At 43.1% G+C, this 21,823-nt stretch overlaps 1 protein-coding gene across 12 annotated transcripts in view; it reads left to right on the top strand.

Annotated features, from left to right (window-relative positions):
* The window catches only part of RAPGEF1 (Rap guanine nucleotide exchange factor 1), a 122,144-nt gene that overhangs the window by 43,349 nt on the left and 56,972 nt on the right, over positions 1–21,823 (top strand). For all 12 annotated transcript variants that reach the window (XM_040324398.1, XM_040324397.1, XM_040324401.1 and 9 more), the window contains exons 2-4: positions 9,170–9,312; positions 16,875–17,053; positions 21,353–21,509. In XM_040324398.1, coding sequence (XP_040180332.1) covers positions 9,170–9,312; positions 16,875–17,053; positions 21,353–21,509 — 479 coding nt within the window. The remainder of the gene's footprint in view (positions 1–9,169; positions 9,313–16,874; positions 17,054–21,352; positions 21,510–21,823) is intronic.

Here is a 21,823-nt window from a genome sequence, read left to right as displayed (position 1 = left end):
TTTTTTGGTTGTAACATACACCTCATGCGCACAAATGTGTGCAAATCTAATTTACATATACAGAACGCATGAATATAATTCTAATTTTTATTTCAGTGGCGGTTTACTACCACTTTAACCACTTGCTGCCCGCCCATTGTCAAATGACAGAGGGACGGTGTCGCTCTCGTTCTGGGTGGACGTCATATGACGGCGCCATGCTGTCTTTTAGTGCTCATCAGTGCCGCCCATTTGTGGTCCCCATTAGTGTGGCATAATAGTACCTCCTCATTAGTAACTATCAGTGACGTCGCCTCAGCGCACATCAGTGAAGGAGAAACATTTTCAAAATTTATTGACAAAAACTAAGAAAAATTTATTTATTTTTTACCTTGGGTTTTTTATTTTTGACAAAAAAAAACAAAAAAAAAACAGTGATTAAATTCCACCAAAAGAAAACTCTGTGTGACGAAGATGATAAAAAATAAAAATTTGAGTACAGTATTGCATGACCGCGCAATTGTCATTGAAAGTGTGAGAGCGCTTAGTATTGAAGTGATTAATGCAATATGACTTAATGATAAGATTACCTACATTAAGTTGCTCTTTCTCTATATGTATATATCCAACAGATAAGAATAAAAGCTTTACATTCCCTGTAAACACAATTGTAATGCTCCCTGTGCTGCATGGAATGATAGTCCATGTTAGACTGCTATTGTTTCTGGGCTCAGTAATTGTAGACTGTGTTGTGTGCACACATCAGGAATGTACCATCATGTTCTCAGCAGAGCCTTTTCCTCCACCAGCTGAGAGATTTAATTTAAGGTGTGAATCTCATTTTGTCGTCATGGGATATCGCAGAGATCGCCAGTATAACAGCGACAGCTGTGGTTCTGTCACACAGACGCCTCTCATCAAGTCATTTTTAGTTATGTTGCCAGTGACCTCTGGCCAACAGCTTACAGTGAAGCAATTCTGATTATATAAATATTGCATCTTTTATAGATGATAGGTTTGGTTTTATAAAATACAGCTGGCTATGTAGACAGGGATCCAATCAATCTTCACTCCTGGTAGCCAATAGAGAGGTGTCTGCATTGTGGAAGGGGGGAGGTGGTGGTGGTGGGGGGGTCAGTTGTGTGGCAAGGCAAAGTCGAGCAGTATGAGCAGGCACTCTTCTTTTTTTCTTTTTTTTTCTTGCCATTTTAATGGCTATGGAGAAGCAGACCTATAATATGATAATGCTTTAGAACAAAACTAGCAGCCTGTAGACTGATGTCAGCAGAAAGAGTAAAAGGTCATTGTATTAACACAAACACTTCACTTTTGCAATGGGCACATTAGCACTTATAAAAAAGGGTTATTAGGATGCTTTCACACTGATCCACAGGTACAGCACAGTGCACATGCGATTCTCCTACAGGTTAGCTGCACTGAGCCATATACTTGTATTATATCCTGCCGGTTGGGTGCACTTTCAGAAAATGCACCACACCTGCAAGATATAATAGAAGTCTATAGAAAAGTTCAGCTAACCTGCAGTTTCATTGCATTGCACTCGTGGTGTGGGCAAACCGCAGGGCATCAGTGTAAAAGCAGCCTAATAGGGGGCTTGGATAAGTAAGGGCTCATTTACGTTTGATGGGGGGGGGCAGTAAAACCCCAAAGCTCAATGTAACCCGTGACTGGTTACCGAATCACTTAAAGTGGTTCATGAGTGCTCTGTCTCTGTAAGACATGTTTCTTGCTTATTTTTATTTTTTTAAATACTTTTTGCTTTGCAATCCTATTTTAAAGTGATACTAAAGCTTAATATTTTTTTTTTAATAACAAACGTGTCACACTTGCCTCCACTGTGCAGCTCGTTTTGCACAGAGTGGCCCTGATCCTCGTCTTCTGGGGTCCCTTGGCGGCTGTCTCAGCTCCTCGCTTCTGATAATCCCCTCTGGGAAGCGCTCTCCCAAGGGGGTTACCTTGCGGGCGCTCTCCCAAGTCCTGTACTCGGCGTCCATAGCCGCCAACTACAGGACTCTTCCCCGCCCCCGGCCCTCGCGTCATTGGAGTTAATTGACAGCAGCGCGAACCAATGGCTGCGCTTCTATCAATCTATCCAATGAAGAGCCGAGAAGACCGGGCCGAGATCAAGCGCGTTCTCTACGCGGGACTTTCGAGGGCTCAGGTAAGAAAACTGGGGGGCTGGTAATCATCAGATGCTTTTTCACCTTCATGCATAAGATGCATTAAGGTGAGAAAACATGAACCTTTACAACCCCTTTAAGTGGCCCTTGCACACCCCTGTTGTACAGAAACATCTGCAGTTGGGTACAGGGCCCAGGAGTGCTGTGCAGGGGGCCTTGATCACATGACTGCTTGAATAGAAATGGCAGTCTTGGGGCGATCTTGATCTACTTTACCTTTGTGTCTACCTTTGTCTGGAGCTATGCATTATTTTACAAAACTCGGCTCCGGATGTAGCATTTCATTTAAAGAAAATTGCCGAAAGTTTTTCAGCACCAACAATTTTACATCTTGTATATAATAACTAGTACTGTTGTAATGCAATTTTTGTATAGTCTTGGTTAGGGAAAGATTAGACCTTTGTCAGGTATATAACGCTGTCTTATAATGGAAGAAATCGCATTACAATAAACTCGCCTGTGGAATGTTTTCTTTACTGTAAATCTCTCTATTCTTTTTGTAATAAATTGCTTTTCAAGTACTTTTTTTTTTTTTTTTTCTGTTTTCTATGCGTTCTTGTAACTTCAAAGCTCTTTCTAGTATCAGTATTGTGAAGGTCCAACAACACTTCTGGATATCAGGGAGCTATGACATCATTTCACTGGCATCCATAGTTCCTAGCATTATGGTGTTGATGAGGAATAAGCTGGAGTGCCAGAGCTTTGCCGGTTACATGACCGCATAGAAACCCCCTAAGAAAATAAACATATTCTGAAAGCCATTTGTTACAAAATGGATACAGGGAGGTTCAGAACAATGGGGAAGCAACATTTCACAGGTGAGTTGTTTTTATTGTATTTATTCTCCAATTCACTTCCTGTGTGGTCACCTGATCAGGAAGTGAGAACAAATCGTCCCAATTAAAATCCATAACAAGCTGGTGAAAATTCGAATCCTTCCATGTGCTTCGCAAAACCAAAGAAAAGAGAGCGACTGGAGGCCCACCTTAGAAATGATCATTGAGAATCACGTTTGTTTTCCATGTTTCCTCTGTATAATATATCCGGCTTTATGATACTTGCCCGCGTGTGCAGTCTGGTACAAACATGCTTTAAAATCTGTTCAATCCTTATTAAGTCACCTTCTTAAAATGCCTTTCTCATTACACCATTCCTGCTCTTTGTGTCTAAGCTGCTTCTTTAAAGAAAAGCCTTTGCAGTGTTCTGGTGCACAGATATGTCAGGTTGGTAAGAAGAGTTGGTATGTGTCTGATGCCATGAAAAGTTTAGTTTTTCACATGGGTGGAGAAAAGCAGCCGTTGTTTACAATCCATTTTATTGAGAGAAAAACCAGTCATTGCAAGAATATGGCATATTACCCGTATTGTACAGTCAGTACATTCAGCTATGTAGTACAAGGAGGGGCATTTGGGTGTTTACACCTTCCTCTGGATCAAATGTGGCTGTAGGATTTTGTATGTGTTTTTTTTCCCCCACCTTTTTCCATTGGTTAAACCTAGATGTTTTTTTGTTTTGTGGTTTTTTTTTTCCAACCTAATTATGTAAATGGCAGAAGTCTTTTTTTGTATTTTCATGCATTCTATGTATTAAGATAAAAAGCCTTCTGTGTGCAGCAGCCCCCCTAATACTTACCTGAGCTCCATCTAGATCCATCGCTGTTGGAGGAGTATCTTGGCTGACACGAACGCCTCTCTTCATTGGCTGAGGCAGCCGTGCAGTGCCATTGGCTGCTGTCAATCAAAGTCAGTCAGCCAATGAGGAGAGAAAGTGGGTGGGCCAAACCACGTCTCCATGTCTGAATGGACACATGGAGCTGTGGCTCGGGTGCCACCATAGCAAACTGCTTGCTGTGGGGGCACTCAACATGAGGGAGGGGCCAGGAGTACTGAAGAGGGACCCGAGAAGAGGAGGATCCAGGCTGCTCTGTGCAAAACCACTGCACAGGGCAGGTAAGTATAATGGGTTTGGGGCACAGTTCGCAATTAACTTACCCAAGAAAAAAAAAAGCTCTGACTTTAGATATAATCCAGGCATAAATCCAAATCTTTAAAGCGGGGGTTCACCCTGTTAAAAAAAAAAAAAATGTTTTTTTTTATTAGACTATTACATTCGGCATCGTAGCGCGAGCTACGGTATGCCGGTCTTACATTTTTTATCCCCGTACTCACTGTGCTATGGCTCATTGAAGATTCCGGGGAATGGGCGTTCCTATGGTGAGAGAAGGTGATTGACGGCCGGCCCTGGCACGTCACGCTTCTCCGGAAATAGCCGAAATAGGCTTGGCTATTCACGGCGCCTGCGCATAGCCTGTGCGCACGTGCCGTGAAGAGCCGAGACCTACTCCGGCTGTCTTCGGGGAGCGTGACGTGCCAGAGCCGGCCGTCAATCATCCTCCCTCTCCATAGGCACGCCCATTCCCCGCGGGAGTCGGATTCTTCAATGAGCGATAGCACAGTGAGTACGGGGATTAAAAATTTAAGACCGGCATACCGTAGCTCGCGCTACGATGCCGAATGTAATGGTCTAATGATGTGAAGGAGGGTGAACCACCGCTTTAATATCAGCTTTGGCTAGCCTGGCCCTTTAAAAAGACCAGATGATCTATTATGATGACAAAATTGATTCCTAGTTACCATTGTAGCTTATTGTGAAGGTTATGGCACTTGTGAAATCTGTCAGTATGTGACTTTGGGAGTGCCGTTCCTGTGCGGGGTCCATACCATTCTCATGATTATTATCCTGTGCCCATCATATGCTCTCACCTAATAATTTGTGAACAGCTGTCATGTCCATCCAGTGGCCTCGGCTTCTTTAGCGGGGGCCGTTGGCTGCCTGTCGGCGTATATTACTCAGTAGACGGACGCTGGACAGCTGAGGAAAGGTGTTGTGTCTTCCCCCAGGGAACAGCTGTTGACATTATTGTGTCTGGTAGGAAGTTGGATATTACAGCCCAGCTTGTGGGATTTACTGATTTCCTTTTCTACTGATACGCTTGCTGACACAAGGATGTGTGTAGGTCTGATTACATGGTCATTCACCAAGAGAACATATTATCGGGGTCCTGCCAAAATGACTTTAATGGCAAAGATCGCTTTTCTTTTTTTTTTTTTTCAACCTTTATAAAAAATTATTTAAGGAACAGAAGTTGCTTTCTGCAAATTAGAGTTCTTCCAGGAGTACATAGTACAAAGGGATGCGTCCAAGAGGTGCTGGGGCATTAAACTACAGAAAGGTATACAGTACACACACAGTTTATGAGGGTATATGGCGGGTTGAACGAGAGAAACTGACAGATCCCCATATCCACACCAGCGATGTGGATGCAGGGATCGCCCCTGTTGTGTTCTGACAGCAGGGGTTAACACCTTCAAACCCCCCCCCCCCCCCCAATCAGATTGCAGCTAGTGGCTGAAGCACTGATGAAATGCTGGTTTTCCCACATGACCGTTCGACGGAAGCTGGTCTTTAGACAGACTACTGTTGAACAGAGAGGAGTACACATGGACTGAAAGTCTGCTGAATTGGTGTGTACCCAGCTTAGAAGAAGGAGCACCACACAGTGTTTATAAAGGAGTCCAAAACCGTGTTATTGACTCACAAAACAGTCATTTTGGGGGCAACATGCACTCCCCCTTTGTCAGGCTTGCAAGGCCAATACAAGCATGGGATAAATATCCACTTCCACATAGTGCCTAGAACCAGTATATTACAAACCAGAACAAAATATGTCTTTTGTATAGAAGTACCTAAATAAAGAAGTTGTAAAGGCAGTATTTTATCCAGATGCATTCTTTGCCTTAAGATAGAAAGCCTTTTGTGTGTAGCAGCCCCCCTAATACTTACCAGAGCCCCATCTCTGTTCAGTGATGTCCACGTGTCCCTCAGCAGTCCGGGACTCTCCCTTCTGATTGACTGAGACATAGCAGTGGCGCCATTGGCTCCCTCTGCTGTCAATCAAAGTCAGCTAGCCGAACAGGAGAGAGACGGGGCTGGGCCAAACGGCAGCTCCTTGTCTGAATGGAAACTCTGAGCTGCAGCTCAACTCCTGTGCCCCCATAGCAAGCTGCTTGCTGTGAGGGCACTTGATAGGAGGGAGGGGAGTGGCCAGGAGTACTGAAGAGGGACCTGAGAAGAGGATGATCTGGGCTGCTCTATTAAAAACCAACTGCATAGAGGAGGTAAGTATAACATGTATGTTTGTGTTTTTTTTTTTTAAACAAGACTTTGCAATCACTTTAAATTTGCAAGCAGCATTAATGAAATAAGTCATAACGATCTAAGAATACATCGTATCATATAATTTAAAAAAGAAACCAATATATAATCAGTCATGTTTTTACAGAAAGACCATTGATTATATTTAAAAAAAATGTTTTATTGGAAAAAAATAAAAAAAATAAAGGTGATGCATAGGTTATACAAGTGAAAACCATATAAGAACATCTCAAAAGTCAAAAGCTTGTCCAACAAAAAAGGAAGGAGAAAATAGGCACATGCAGGGTTTGACAAATTTGCTTGGAATCTAGGAGCCAGCTAAAAAAGTTAGGAGCCAGAAAACATGCCCAGTCGAGCTTGCGTGCAGAAGCGAACGCATACGTGAGTAGCGCCTGCATATGTAAACGGTATTCAAACCACACATGTGAGGTATCGCCGCAATTGGTAGAGCGAGAGCAATAATTCTAGCCCTAGACCTCCTCTGTAACTCAAAACATGCAACCTATAGAATTTTTTAAACGTCGCCTATGGAGATTTTAAAGGGTAAAAGTTTGTCGACATTCCACGAGCGGACGCAATTTTGAAGCGTGACATGTTGAGTATCAATTTACTCGGTGTAACATTATCTTTCACAATATAAAAAAAATTAGGGTATCCTATGTCTCCGTGCGCCTAAGTTGAGTGTAAATTAGAGCTATGTGGAATTGAAGACTTCTGGGGAGTTCTAAGGCAGGAGTCTTCAAACTACGGCCCTCCAGTTGTTCAGGAACTACAATTCCCATCATGCCTAGTCATGTCATTGTTTTACAATGCCTCATGGGACGTGTAGTTCCGCAACCGCTGGAGGGCCGTACTTTGAGGATCCCTGTTCTAAGGTGTATATAAGATAATTGTATGTGCTACATGTCCTGCCCACAGCGTAGAAGATTTAGGTTCACTTTATGTCCTGCTTATGTTTCAGCCACATGCTGATAGCTGCATGGTATTCCTGTTTGAGTCATTAGACCGAAGTTCTTGGTTTACTTTTACATACAGTCATAACACTAAACATCTCGGTACATGCCAATTTTATTATGATGATCCCTGGCTGGATTGTGATTCACCCTGCAGTGCATTCTTCAGCACTCAGCCGGTACAGCAGCTGCTGTGTTGTGGTTGTTGAGAAGTGATATTTAGCACAGGATTGTGGTCTGTAAGCCACTATGTGCTTGATGGTGGCTGTGCAGACTATTTCTAGTTGTGTGGTTTATCATAAGAGCTTCTTTACATTACTCATGCTCGGTACTGTCCCTCCCCGCCTGCAGCAGCTGCTGAGATACAATGAGAGTGTGCATATTGTGCCCACTTCTGCTTTTCACCATCTTCAACTATGAAGGAGCATTAGAAGATAATGTAGGTTCTCCTAAAGGCATAGTGACCCAATGCAATTGCTAGATGATCCTCCCATGAAAAGAGATTTAATTTGGAAGAGGATGGTCCTTTCTGAAGTCAGGCTGGTTGTGAAGGACCATCTGCTTGCCAGCCCACCTTGATGCTGTTGCATCTGTGCATTTTCTTGCTGCAGCTGTCATTGGGTCTGTGCTGGTAACCTTATACCCCACAAGAGATTATTAAAGGCTTCTTAACGCAAACAAGTCAATGGAAATGCCGGTTGATTCAGCCTACATGGAGATTAAATGCATATGTTCACATATACAGCCCTAAATGTGAGTACTACTTAGTACGGCCGCTACCTAATTGAATTTTGATAGACTTCTGCTCCAAAACACCAGCATAAAAATGCTGTACATGCCAAACTGCCCTTCTACATGAGCCCTGAATGACCTCAGAAGTGTCTCAAACTAAACTCCAAAAGCAAGTTACAAAGCCAATTAACACACTCCTATTTAAATCTCAGTTCCACAGAAATTGTGTCAATGTTTAAGTTGGTGTGTATTTACCTATATTGGTGCCTATGGCTTGTGTAGAACATTGTGGCCAGTGAGAAATCTACTTTTTCTTTATGTAATGGGAGCTGGTGATGCAGACTGGTGTGTAAATGAGTGTTCTGTAAATAGCTGGGCCTGCAATTCTTCGACGGAATGGAACATGTCATCAAGGTGTTCGTTCCCTCCTTCATTTTAAAAGCTAAATCCACCTTTAGAACAACTTAAACGTTACACTAATTTTTATGATGTAACATCCCCCCCTTCCTTGAGCTTGCCTGTGACAGTGGGTGAAGATATTTTCCCCTGCACTGGGTGTCGCATTTAAAATAAATTGTTGCGGCTGTGCAGGGGAGAACCATAATAGGCGGCTTGTAGTTCTCAATGGACTAAGTTTGCTGGGCAGCACGTTTTGTAGTCCACTCACGCTTTCTCTCTTCCTCCAGCTTTCTAACCGAATGTATGGGCCGAAAGCTGGAAGGAGAGTGTGCAGGAGCCTCATAATTTGCCTCATAATTTGCCTCATAATTTGCCTCATAATTTGCCTCATAATTTGCCTCATAATTTGCCTCATAATCTGTGAGACCGTGTGAGTTATTGGTATGAGGTAAGGTAGGTAACAGGCCACCTGCTGCTGGACCTCAGAGGGGCTTCTCATCCCTGATTCTCAGTAGAGGAGGTCAACTCAGACAATGCAAGTAATGCTAAATAAATGGGCAATAAAAATAACATAAAATAGATATTTATCTTAAGCCCACATTTGTGCACAAATAAATGGTTCTCTTTAAACCTTTGCCAGTCTGTAGAACATGTCTTCTAATGCTTTTGTTTGATTTATTTTATTTGTAGATAGTCAGCGTTCCCACCTCTCATCTTTCACCATGAAATTGAAGGACAAGTTCCACTCTCCTAAGATCATCAAGAGAACGCCCTCTAAGAAAGGGAAACCTGCCGACCTGACTGTAAAACCCCAAGAAAAACCTGTCAACAAAGTGAGTAATCCACTTCTTCTTTTTTATGAAGTTCTGTCGTCTTTGAGAATGAAATGTGTTCAGCTAAAAGAGTCCTGAATGGGAAAATGTGACAGGTTCTTTTGTAAGAACAACCCCCCACCAGCTGGTACACACCCCATCGCCCACACTCCCCTGCCACTACTCCTGGGTATGTAACAGCATGTAGCTTCCTCCTAGCATGTGGTCCCCGTGCCTAAGCATCCAATTGTGAGGATAGAAGGCTGTCGCGAGGATCAGGGAGATGTTGAAGAAGAATTTCAGGTATGGATATTTTATGCACAGTTACATTGATCGCGTAGCAGCTTGGACCGGTGTACTTCTACACACACCATACCTGGCTGATGCTCCTGAAAGCTTGTAATCACTGAAGATGACACCACTACTCCAGTACTCTCCACCTGCTTCCAGATACCATGCTGAGCAGCTGCACTTCTGCTTACTGAACACAACAGGTTCGACTGCAAAGTGATTTGTGATTAGATGACATGATGTCACTCTCCACCTTGTCCAGTCAGAGAGCACTTTGCATTCATTTTAAAATGCAACTGCATTTTGAATGGTGCCTGTGTCAAGCAGCCTACACCTATGTTCGGGGAAGCTCACTCTAGGACCTGGAAGCAATTGGAGATCAATGGAGTAGCAGTTTCTACTTCAGTGGTTTCCAGGGGCATCAGCCAGGTATGGTATATGCAATTACAAGCTGGACCAATATAACTATGTACAGTATAAAATATCAATACCTGGAATTCATCTTTAAACCTATGTAAGCCTGCAATGTGTGAAGACTTCCACCTCTGAAGTAAAAACAGTGTGTTGGGAAGGGGTGTGCCAGTGGGTGCGGGTTGTTCTTAAATGTGCAAAGTGACCAAGTCTCTTTAAAGCAGTGGTTCTCACCCTGGGGGTCGAATGACGATTTGCCAGGGGTCACCGAATCCTGGGCTGTTCCTGAAGTCTGCGCTGCTTTCCCAGCCTTTTCATGGCTGTCCAGCTGGACTGTCCCTGGAGCCTGGGGCCACCACTCCACCTCTTCGTAACCACCAAGTTCTCAGCTGGGGGGCAGAGACTAAGTCAGCTGACTGGTGAATGTGAAAGGGTTTCCTCCAGCCCCTCCCCTATCTCCTGATTTCGGCATAGGTGTCACTGCTAAGCGACACCACAAAGTCGGAGAAACGGTGAGTAATACTTCCTGTAATTATTGTCATTAAAAGTCCCCACTACAGTTCTCAGATCAGCAGATGACCTTGATCAAGAGCACCTAAATTGGCTGAACAGAACTCCCCCCAGCACTGCCACTGAGCCCCCCCCCCCCCCCCCCCCCCCCCACCAGCAGTGCCACTTATCCCATTCCCCCACCAAGGAGTAAGAGAAGGAATAAAAATAGAGAATACATAGAAGGGGGAGGAACAAGAAAAGGGGAGAGAAAGAATTGGAGAAAACAAGAAAGATGGCTAGAGAGAGGGATGGGATAAAAAAAAAAAAAGAAATTTAGGATAGAGAGAGAGAAAAAAAGGAGAAAAGAGTGTAATACATCCGAAAATGTACCATGAGGGGTTTTAATTCTGTACGAGTGGAAGAGATTCAGGGAGCGCTAAATGTTCGTTAGGGGCGCAAATTACTTGTCTTGCCTTGGGTGCCGACAATCCAAGCTACGAAAATAATTTTACGGTTAGTGGTCCCCACAACTTGTGAAACTTTATCAAGGGGTCACAGCACAAGGGGGTTAAGAACCACTGCTTTAAAGGCTAAGTTCATTTTTTCTTTCTCTAGAAACCTGCTCCCCTATGTACCAATATAGCATTAATGTGCTTATTTTGCAAAAATAAAACTCTTTCCATTAATTCTACACGTGCTTACCTCACTCTCTTCATAGCTGTTTAAACACACTTCTCCGTTACTTCTGCCTTACTTCCTGATCAGACTTTAGGTCATGATACAGGAAGGATTTGACTAGCTGAGGGTAGATGAAGCAGGTTGTGTGCTAATGAGATCAGCTGGTCAACTCCTTCCTTTGTCATGACCAGGAAGTAAGGCAGAAGTAATCAAGCAGTGTGTTGAAACGGCTATGAAGAGAGTGAGGTAAGCCGACATAAAATTAAAGGGGTTGTAAAGCTTTGCATTTTTTCACCTTAATGCATCCTATGCATTAAGGTGAAAAAACATCTGATGCTTACAGGCCCCCCCCCCAACCCCCAGTTTACTTACCTGAGCCCTCGAAAGTCCCACGTCGTGAACGCGCTGGCTTCTCGGCTCTTCATTGGATGATTGATAGCAGCGCAGTCATTGGCTCCCACTGCTGTCAATCAAATTAATGAAGCAGGGGGCGGGGCCGAGTGATACAGTCGGCGGCTAGGGCCACCGACACTATCATGGGAGCACGCCTGCAAGCTTAACCCCCTTGGGAGAGCGCTTCCCAGACGGGGGGTTAGCTCTTGCGGGGAGGAGCCGAGACAGCCGCCGAGGGACCCCAGTAGCGCAGGATCGGGGCCACTCTGTGCAAAACGAGCTGCACAGTGGAGGTAAGTATATGTTATTTAAAAAATAAAAATAAATAAACCTTTACAACCCCTTTAATGGAAAGCTGTTTTATTTGATTTATTATTTAATAATTTTAAAGTACATTAACCACTTAAGACACGCACCATTATGCAGGTAAAGGACCTGGCCAGTTTTTGCTATTCGCCACTGTGTCGCTTTAACTGACAATTGCGCGGTCGTGCGACGTGGCTCCCAAACAAAATTGGCGTCCTTTTTTTCCCACAAATAGAGCTTTCTCTGCGGTTTTTATTTTTTGCGCTATAAACAAAAATAAAGCGTCAATTTTGAAAATAATGCAATATTTTTTACTTTTTGCTATAATAAATATCCCCAAAAAATATATAAAAAAAAATATTTTTTCCCAAGTTTAGGCCGATACGTATTCTTCTACATATTTTTGGTAAAAAAAATCGGAATAAGCGTTTGATTGGTTTGCGCAAAAAAAAATTCAGAAGAAAAAAAACTGCGCCAACTAATACATACACTCAGCAAGCAAGGCTGGTATAAATACGACAGTATGAACAAAGTCCAATTGAATGTTGAATAATAAATGGACGCCTCAGATGATAAAACTCAGGACGAACAACACCCAGGTGCACTTGACATCCGTGGACACCACCACCACATGGAAAGCAGCTTACCAGATTGCAGATAAAAAACAGTGTATGATAATCCAACAGTGAATGAACCAAGGTATATCAAAGCCACAGCAGGGTTGTCCTCGGATTATGGAGACTCAGATCCGTATCAGGCGACCGATCCATGGGTCATAAACCATGAGCAATCAGTGCATCCACAATGGCACTTGTCCGTGTGGGCTACATGTGGATGCGGCGGCGTGGGGTATTTTTCGTGACTGCGACATTATGGCGGACACATCGGACACTTTTGACAAATTTTTGGGACCATTGTCATTTTCACAGCGAAAAGTGCTATAAAAATGCACTGATTACTGTGAAAATGACAATGCAGTGAATGGGTTAACCACTAGGGGGCGCTAAGGGGTTAAGTGTGCCCTAAGGGAGTGATTATTACTGTAGGGGGGCGTGGTTGTAGGCGTGACGTCACTGATCGTCGTTCCCTATATCAGGGAACAGATGATCAGTGTCACTGCCACACAGAACAACGGGGAAGGTGTGTTTACACTCACCTCTCTCCATTCTTCAGCCCCTGTAACCGATCGCGGGACACCGGCGGCGATCAGGTTGCGTGCGTGCCTGACCCACGGCTGGGCTCTTAAAGGCGACGTGCCTGTGCCCAGCCGTGCCATTCTGCCGACGTATATCGTCGGTAGGTGGTCCTTAAGTGGTTAATGCCATAATGGTTTATAGGGGAGCTGGAATTAAAAAAACAAAAAAGTGAACTTGGCCTATAAAGGTAACCTGTCGTAGAAACAAGAAGGCTGCCATTGCAGACTTCTTAGAAAAATGCTAGTTTTCTGGCTACCTTGTTAAAGCTCTGTGCTAATTTTTGTGTTTTCAGTTTCACGGACATGAAAGACGTTTGCAGATCTGAAGCTCAGACTTGCTGCAAACAAGCTCTGTTTTTTTTCCTATTCTGTGCACTGTAATTGCTCTCCTCTGCTTCTGAGAATGTGCACACTTGGCCTGTACTTTACTTGCACATCATTTTTAGCTGCTGTACATTTGCTTGAAGTGTTTGCTTTTATCGGGCAATGTGGATTGTATGGCCCTGTGATATTATCTGGCCTTGTTGCTTGATCTCCCACCCCACAGCTGTACTCCTGGGAGAATGGTATTCCTCCACACCCCACAGCTGAGGATGGCCTCACCCAACTGCTTGAAAGGCTCTAACTTCCATAGCCAAATGTTCACATCCCAGCGGAGAGATCTAAGCTTCAGCTGGTTCATGTCTCTCCCTTTTATTTTGTCATACTGTAAGAGTTGGTGCAGACTGGCAGCATTCTAATTCCATACATGCATCAGGGGATGTCAGCGCTGCGTACAACACTTGTGTAAGGGATACATTAAGAGTTAATGCTATTGACCAACCTTTAACTACATGTCCCAGCGTGTCTTCAAAACTACAAATATTATCTACCTGCACATGGCCCAGTTATCCCCTACATTGGATCATTGTTTTCTATCACTTATAAAGAAAGAGCCAGCCATTCATGGATTGAAGTTTCTCTGGTTCAGCAGGGACCAGCCAAATTCCAATTCTTGTATGGGCAGCCTGTCGGGTTTCCCCCAATGATTAGTGTCACCAGCTATAGCCAGAAACACTTATCCGTTGTGTTCTGCCGGAAGGGCACCGTAGTGCTGCAGGAGGGATTCAGCTGTTGCAAAACTAAAAGTCCCATGATGCCTCTGGGAGTAATTGTAACTGCCAGCCTTGCAATGCCTCATGGGAAATGTAGTTCCATGACAGCTGGAGGGCCCCAGGTTGCCTACCTCTGATCTATGGCCTGCCTAACAGACTCTTCCACCTAATCTTTTAGGTGCAATTGGATACTTACCAGGTGACTCTTAGAATGACCCTAGATGACCTCAATATGTCTCCACTGTTCAGAAATTCAGTACAGGGACACAACACCCTAATCTGTAATATATTGTCATGTGTGCACATGGATACATCTGTAAAAGGTTGGGCAGGTTAGATGTCGCATGTATGATCTTATGATTTCATTTCAAGCCTTGTACAATGAGCCAGTCTTTGGTCTGACACAAATTATGTGGCATGACAATTAACAGCAAGGTTGTCAGCCTGCCAGTCTGCCATGTGCTTGCCTTCAGTTGGCTGTCGGGCTGCTTTTCTGATAGATGGATAATCACGACAAACCTGCAGACTGATGATAGGTTTATGGTTTACATGTACTTTAGCTTTCATTACAGATTACTTGCTGTGAGCAGTAATAATCTATCTAGCACTGTAATGTATGAAACCCATTATTTTGTGTTTGATGTAAATGTTAATATTCTTGTACATCTAATCTAATGATCAGCTTTAGCTCCTTGGCTGACTCATTACTATGGGTAAAGTCCCTAGCTCTGGGGATGTGTGACATTATGCTTTTACAAGTTGATTTTTCATGTGTGAGCCACCTGTGGTGTCATTCAGAATGTACAAGTATGGAAAGTACAGAGTCGGCTCGCACAATGACTGTAAAATACTCCCATATCATAGTGAAACTTTCAGTCCCCTGTTGTGAGAAAGGAGCAAGAAAATGGAGTCCTCTTAGATCTCAGAGTTTTTTTTAGGCTAATGTCGATTGGAAAGTGACAGATGGGGTGGTGGGGAATTCAGGGAGCTCCTATGACACACATGGATGGGGAATTCTATTATATCGGTGGTCAAATGCTAATGTACTTCTACCATGTGTCAGTCTCGTTCCTCCTTATCCAGGCCACACGTTGAATGCTTGTCAAACCTCCTTTTTCTCAGTTTTTTTTTATCTTGAGTTTCTGTTATGCTGCTTTCCTTCTTTAGAACACCTTTCTGTATGCCACTAGAAATCACAAACCCTCAAAGCCCCAACATACAAAACCATAGAACATTCATCCACAACATCTCTACCAGACCAGGTTTTTTCCGATTTCTTCCATCTGCAGTCTATACAATTTTTTTTTTGTTTTTTTTGTTTTCCCTCTACATTAAAGCTTGCCATAAATTCATTGAAATTGGTCTAGTTCAGCAGAGACCAGATGGATTTCAATATATCTTAAAATAGATTTTTCCCGATTCAATGCAACAAGTGCAGAGAGTTCTCTGCGCACTTCTGACAAAAAAAATAAAAAATCCAGGCAGCATGCCAAGTTTTATCACAACATTAGGTGGAGATAGAGAGAAACATTGTATCTTCTGTTCTTTTAGGTCAAAAGAATGAACTTCAGTCTGTAAATGAGGTTTGTTTAACCACTTATAGACTAAACCTTTTTTTTGACATTTGTTGCTTACAATTTAAAATCGGTGCTTTTTGATATATAATCTTTGGGAGTTTAAATACATTTTCGATTTTTTTTTTTTTTTAGCAGAGACCTTGGAAAATAAAATGGTGGTCGTTGAAATATTTTAATGTCGTACTGTATTTGCGCAGCGGTCTTTCAAAAACATTTTTTTGGGGAAAATATACACTTTAATAAAAAAATAACTAAACAGGAAAGTTTGCCCAATTTCTTTGTATAATGTGAAAGATAATGTTGTTCTGAGAGAATCTTGATCTTTATTCTAAGCACCCCCCCCCCCATTCTTTCTTAGGGGTTTGATATGTCTGGATTGATGTTGTATATTAAACTGCTAGATCCTATATAATTTTGGTCTCTGTGAGTCTTATACAGGTAATATGTATTTTCTATAGGACTCTGTGTGTGTCCTGTACATGATTTGTGGCACATAATTTTGTCCTCCGTTGTATCATAATAACATTTATCTACTGTCAAAAAAATAAAATAAAATCTATGACCAACTTTAGACTCAGAACAGGATTCTTTTGAAGTTTTTCTTTAGTGCGAGGAGATGATTTAGCAATAGTTTAGGCTGCATTCATGCCTGAGCGTTTCATTTGCAGGCAGAAAATTGCAAGTTTTTACCGCAATCTTTGCCCCATTTTTACCGCCATTTTTGTACAGGTCAAAAGGTCACCAATGTAAAAAGCTCATGTACTTTTTTGAGCTTCAGGCGACAAAACGCTCAGATGTGAACAGGGGCCATTTAAATTAATGTGATTTTGCTTGTTGGGCGTTTTGTGTCAACAGAGCCTGAATGAAAGGCAGACCTGTGACAATTCAGCTACACAGGGAGAACATTTGGATGGAGAGGAAATAACAAAGTACAACATTGTATCTCACTTTAAGGCCAGAAACAGTGTCTGTTTATATCATGAGTAGTTATTGCTGCCCACATGTATGTAATGACTTACATTGTATACATAGAAAGGTTGTTTTTTTTAATACATATTGACATCATTTTCATCAAACTGATCTTGCTTTTAGTGCTGAGTAAAATGATACTGAATGTTCTGAATACATGCCCATTCTTTCTTTTAGACTCTGAGCCGCTTGGAAGAACAGGAGAAGGAAGTGGTCAATGCCCTACGCTACTTTAAGACTATTGTAGATAAAATGGCTGTAGACAAAATGGTGTTGGTGATGCTACCGGGCTCTGCCAGCAAAGTCCTGGAAGCCATTCTTCCATTGGTGCAGGCGGATACACACACACAACAAAGGTAAACTCTTCAGTCTTGAGCTGGTGCAGATATCACTGCAGTCTATTTTATTAGGTTTGATGTATTCATGTGTATGGGAATAGCAAAAAGGCATTTAAAAAGACCCAGACCATTATGCAGGTAAAGGACCTGGCCAATTTTTGCGATTCAGCACTGCATCGCTTTAACTGACAATTGCGCGGTCGTGCGACGTGACTCCCAAACAAAATTGGTGTCCTTTTTCCCCCACAAATAGAGCTTTCTTTTGGTGGTATTTGATCACCTCTGCGGTATTTATTTTTTGCTCTATAAACAAAAATTGAGCGACAATTTTGAATAAAATGCAATTTTTACTTTTTGCTATAATATCCCCCAAAAATATATATAAAAAAAATTTTCCTCAGTTTAGGCCGATACATATTCTACTTATTTTTGGTAAAAAAAATCGCAATATGCGTTTGATTGGTTTGCGCAAAAGTTATAGCATTTACAAAATAGGGGATGGTTTTATGGCATTTTTATTAATATATATTTTTTTTTTTACTAGTAATGGCGGCGATCAGCGATTTTTTTTTTCCGTGACTGTGACATGGCGGATACATCAAACACTTTTGACACAATTTTGGGGCCATTGTCATTTTCACAGCGGAAAGTGCTATAAAAATGCACTGATTACCGTGAAAATGACAATGGTAGTGAAGGGGTTAACCACTAGGGGCGCTAAGGGGTTAAGTGTGCCCTAAGGGAGTAATTCTTGCTGTAGGTGCGACGTCACTGATCGTCCCCTATATCAGGGAACAGACGATCAGTGACACTGCCACACAGAAGAACGGGGAAGGTGTGTTTACACTCACCTCTCCCCGTTCTTCAGCTCATGTGACCCGATCGCGGGACACCGGCGGTGATCGGGGCCTGCGGTCACGGAACTTCGGACCGGGTCACAAGCACTCGCTGGCAATTTACGGCTGGGCTCTTAGAGGCGAAGTGCTTGTGCCTAGCCATGCCATTCTGCCGACGTATATCGGCTTAAGACCCGGACCATTATGCAGGTAAAGGACCTGGCCAGTTTTTGCGATTCGGCACTGCGTCGCTTTAACTGACAATTGCGCGGTCGTGCGACGTGTCTCCCAAATGAAAATCGGCGTCCTTTTTTCCCCACAAATAGCTTTCTTTTGGTGGTCTTTGATCACCTCTGCGGTTTTTATTTTTTGCGCTATAAACAAAAATAGAGCGACAATTTAAAAAAAATATCAATATTTTTTACTTTTTGCTGTAATAAATATCCCCCCAAAAAAATATAAAACAACTTATTTTTTTTTCTGTTTAGGCCGATACGTATTCTTCTACCTATTTTTGCGCAAAATGTATAACTTTTACAAAATAGGGGATAGTTTTATTGCATTTTATTAATATATTTTTACTACTAATGGAGGCGATCATCGATTTTTTTATTTTTTTTGTGACCGTGACATTATGGCGGACACATCAGACAATTTTGACACATTTTTGTAACCATTGTCATTTTCACAGCAAAAAGTGCAATAAAAATGCATTGTTTACTGTGAAAATGACAATTGCAGTTTGGGAGTTAACCACTAGGGGGCGCTGAAGGGGTTAAGTGTGACCTCATATGTGTTTCTAACTGTAGGGGGCTGGACGTGTGACGTCATTGATCGTGTTTCCCTATACCAGGGAACAGACGATCAATGACAGCGCCACTGTGAAGAACGGGGAAGGTGTGTTTACACACACACCTCTCCCCGTTCTTCAGCTCCGGAGGACGGATCGCGGGACACCGGCGGCGATCGGGTCTGCGGCTGGCGCAGTCACGGAGCTTCGGGCCGGGTCGCGTGCGCGGGCCCCCATGACTGGGCTTAAAGGGCCACATACAGGTACGTGGATGTGCCATTTTGCCGACGTTTATCGGCGTGAAGGGGTCCTTAAGTGGTTAAAAGGAGCTTCTTGTGCAGTTACAATACTTTTCTTTCCATAAATTTAATTTTGCATCAAAGATATTGGTTTCAATAGACTTGAAAGGACAGCCAGATATTTAGTAATGATCTAAATAGGCCCCCCAATCACGTAGACCATCTTTTTGTTTTTAAAATGCACCATTAGCTTTTCCAAGTTTGCCTAAGCGTGCATTTTTATTTGAATGGAAGGGAAGTATTGATATGGCAAGTCACCTGCACTACCAGCTTTTTCCAGGGATGGGCAAGTGGAAGAATAGCAAATAAAAGGCACAGGGAACTGGAGCAGATATCCCACAGTATTAAAATAGCATATGTACTGATATTGCACATGACAGTCTGTAAAGGGATAATGGGGTAAAAAATAAAAGTCCATAAATCTTAAAGTCCTAGGACCATGAGGGAAGGTGGACACTCAGGGCTACCGTCATATGGGAACAGAAACCATGTTCCAGGGACACTTAGAAAACACAGAGAGAGGCGCCTCTGGCTACAAGTTGTCCTACATCTGCACCCAGAGGCGCCTCTCTCTTTGTGTTTTCTAAGTGGAAGAATGGCAACTATACAAGCATGCCAAAGATATCTGTCCATCCACTTCCCTTCTTCCCCCAGTTGCCTGATGAGGTACAGGCTTGGTTGGGCGATTGTGGACAGTTATCTGTTACTGTCTACATCCGTTCACTCCTAGTTTTAGCTTAACATGTTCAGCAAAGTTTTTAAAACTATACACACCAATTGTGGTCTCTGAATGTGTGTCTGTGGACAGCACTGCTTTGGCCTGCGTAAAGGATGCCAGGTTTTAACATGTGATATACCACTGAAATTATTGCACTGGAGTGCCAAAGTCCACTTTGGGGTACTACAGGTAGTAATACCTAGGAGCCAATACTCCACTTTAAGGTTTTATAAGACCCCAGTAGGCGAGGCATTCACTTACATGCGTCTCAATTGAATATTTCCTGTAATGTAAAGTTACTTTTGAGGAGACTTTCTGACATTGTTTACCACTGAGCACTGCCTATCTTACTACTTTCTCTTCATTCTCCAGTGAATCAAGTTGTTTTTTCACAGCAGTAATGAAAGCCAGGCTGTGTTAAACTCAAAGCGGTGCTCCACCCAAAAGGGGAAGCTCCGCTTGTTTGCTCCCCCCCGCTGCCACATTTGCCACCTTTCTGGGGGTATCTGCTCCCACTTCCATGTAAGATCGCTGCATCGTTGTGGCGTTGTCTGTGCCGAAAGGTAGGGGTAGGCACCGCTGCATGTAACACCAGCTGTCAATTTGTTGTTTAATTTTAGTCCAGGTACGCTATCTACAAATCCAAAGCTGGGTACACACTATACGTGTTGTTTTTTTTTTTTTTTTTGGGTTGCACGAAAAAAAACTGCTGGCTCCAGTCGGAACTCCTGTATCAATCATGCAAGGTCAGTTCATCGATCTCCTCCCACTGAGCTGTTGTGTTCTGACAGGGAGACGGCCTCCCACCAGAACACTCCAGTCAGCGCTCTGTCATTGGCTGAGAGCGCTGATCGGGAGTTGGTTGGCTGCTGGTTTTGCACATCTAACATACACACGTGGCAAATGTTGGCTGGCGTTTTTTTTTTTTCTTTGTTTTTTTTTTGAAGGGCCGTTATCTCCTGATGTTTGGCCTGTGTGCATTTTATTCTGTGCTTAAGGCCCCTTTCAAACGGACGGATAGAATGGTGCTTTTAGCTGCGGATTCTCAAGTTATCTATCGCAGCTAATCGCACGCCCCCCCCCCCCCCTTTCCTGACCGACTAGGCTGCGTGCTCGGATAAGGGTCTGGTATGGATATTGGGGCGACCCCCACCCGTTTTTTTCGGCTTAGGGGGTTGCCCTTAAAATCTATAGACCGAAGGGCCTGGTATGCTCTTGGAGGGGAACCCATGCCGGTTTTTTATTTAAAATTTGTCGTGGAGTTCCCCCTCACGATACATACCAAACACAGTGCCTGGTATTGGCAGGGATACAAGTCGGATCCCCGTTCAATATTGTGCCGCAGCTAAACGCATCCGCATGTAAACACAGCTAATCGCACTGTAAAAATGCAGCTGATTGCTGTGCCTGGAGTCTTGAATTTCACAGAAAATAAACATGCTTTTAACTGCGGCAGAACAGCCGTCCGTGTGAAAGGGGCCTTATTCTGCTACATGTTCTCAAAGCATCATTAGTAAAGCTCATTGTTTAAACAAAGTTTGTGTGTAGCCATCTCATCCTTTGTCTTTTTTTTTCTTGTGTCTGTTTAATGGGAAGGAGCTATTTAAGAGAGAGGAGTCTTCTATTTTTTTTTTCCCCATGCGTTATTGATTTCTTTTTTCTCCTTGTTCACAGTACTGCTATCGCCTCCTGCTACAGCCGAGTGTACCAGTCTCTTGCCAACCTCATTCGCTGGTCTGATCAGGTCATGCTGGAGGGTGTCAACTGTGAGGACAAGGAGATGGTATCCACTGTGAAAGACGTCATAAAAGCTGTGCTGGATGGTGTCAAGGTCAGGACTTTTCTTGCAGAATATGAATTGGCTTATGGGGGTTTTCATTGGGGCACTCTTTTTAATACTGTATAGCTATTAGAGGAAAGTTGCCTTTTGGAAATGCACTCTGCACTACATACACATACAATCTGAATCTTTATGCACCGATCAGCCATAACTTTATCACCACTGATAGGTTATCTGAAAGCCGATGGGATATATTGAGCAAACCTGTTGTCCCTGAGATTGATGTGTTCAAAGCAGACCAAATGGGCATTTGCTGTGTATGACCATGCTGACCCGTGTCCACAGCCAAAATGATTTACATTGGG

The sequence above is a fragment of the Rana temporaria genome, chromosome 9 (genome assembly GCF_905171775.1).
Source record: "Rana temporaria chromosome 9, aRanTem1.1, whole genome shotgun sequence".
In the NCBI taxonomy this organism is placed as follows: Eukaryota; Metazoa; Chordata; class Amphibia; order Anura; family Ranidae; genus Rana; species Rana temporaria.
This window is presented reverse-complemented; position numbering and strand designations above follow the sequence as displayed.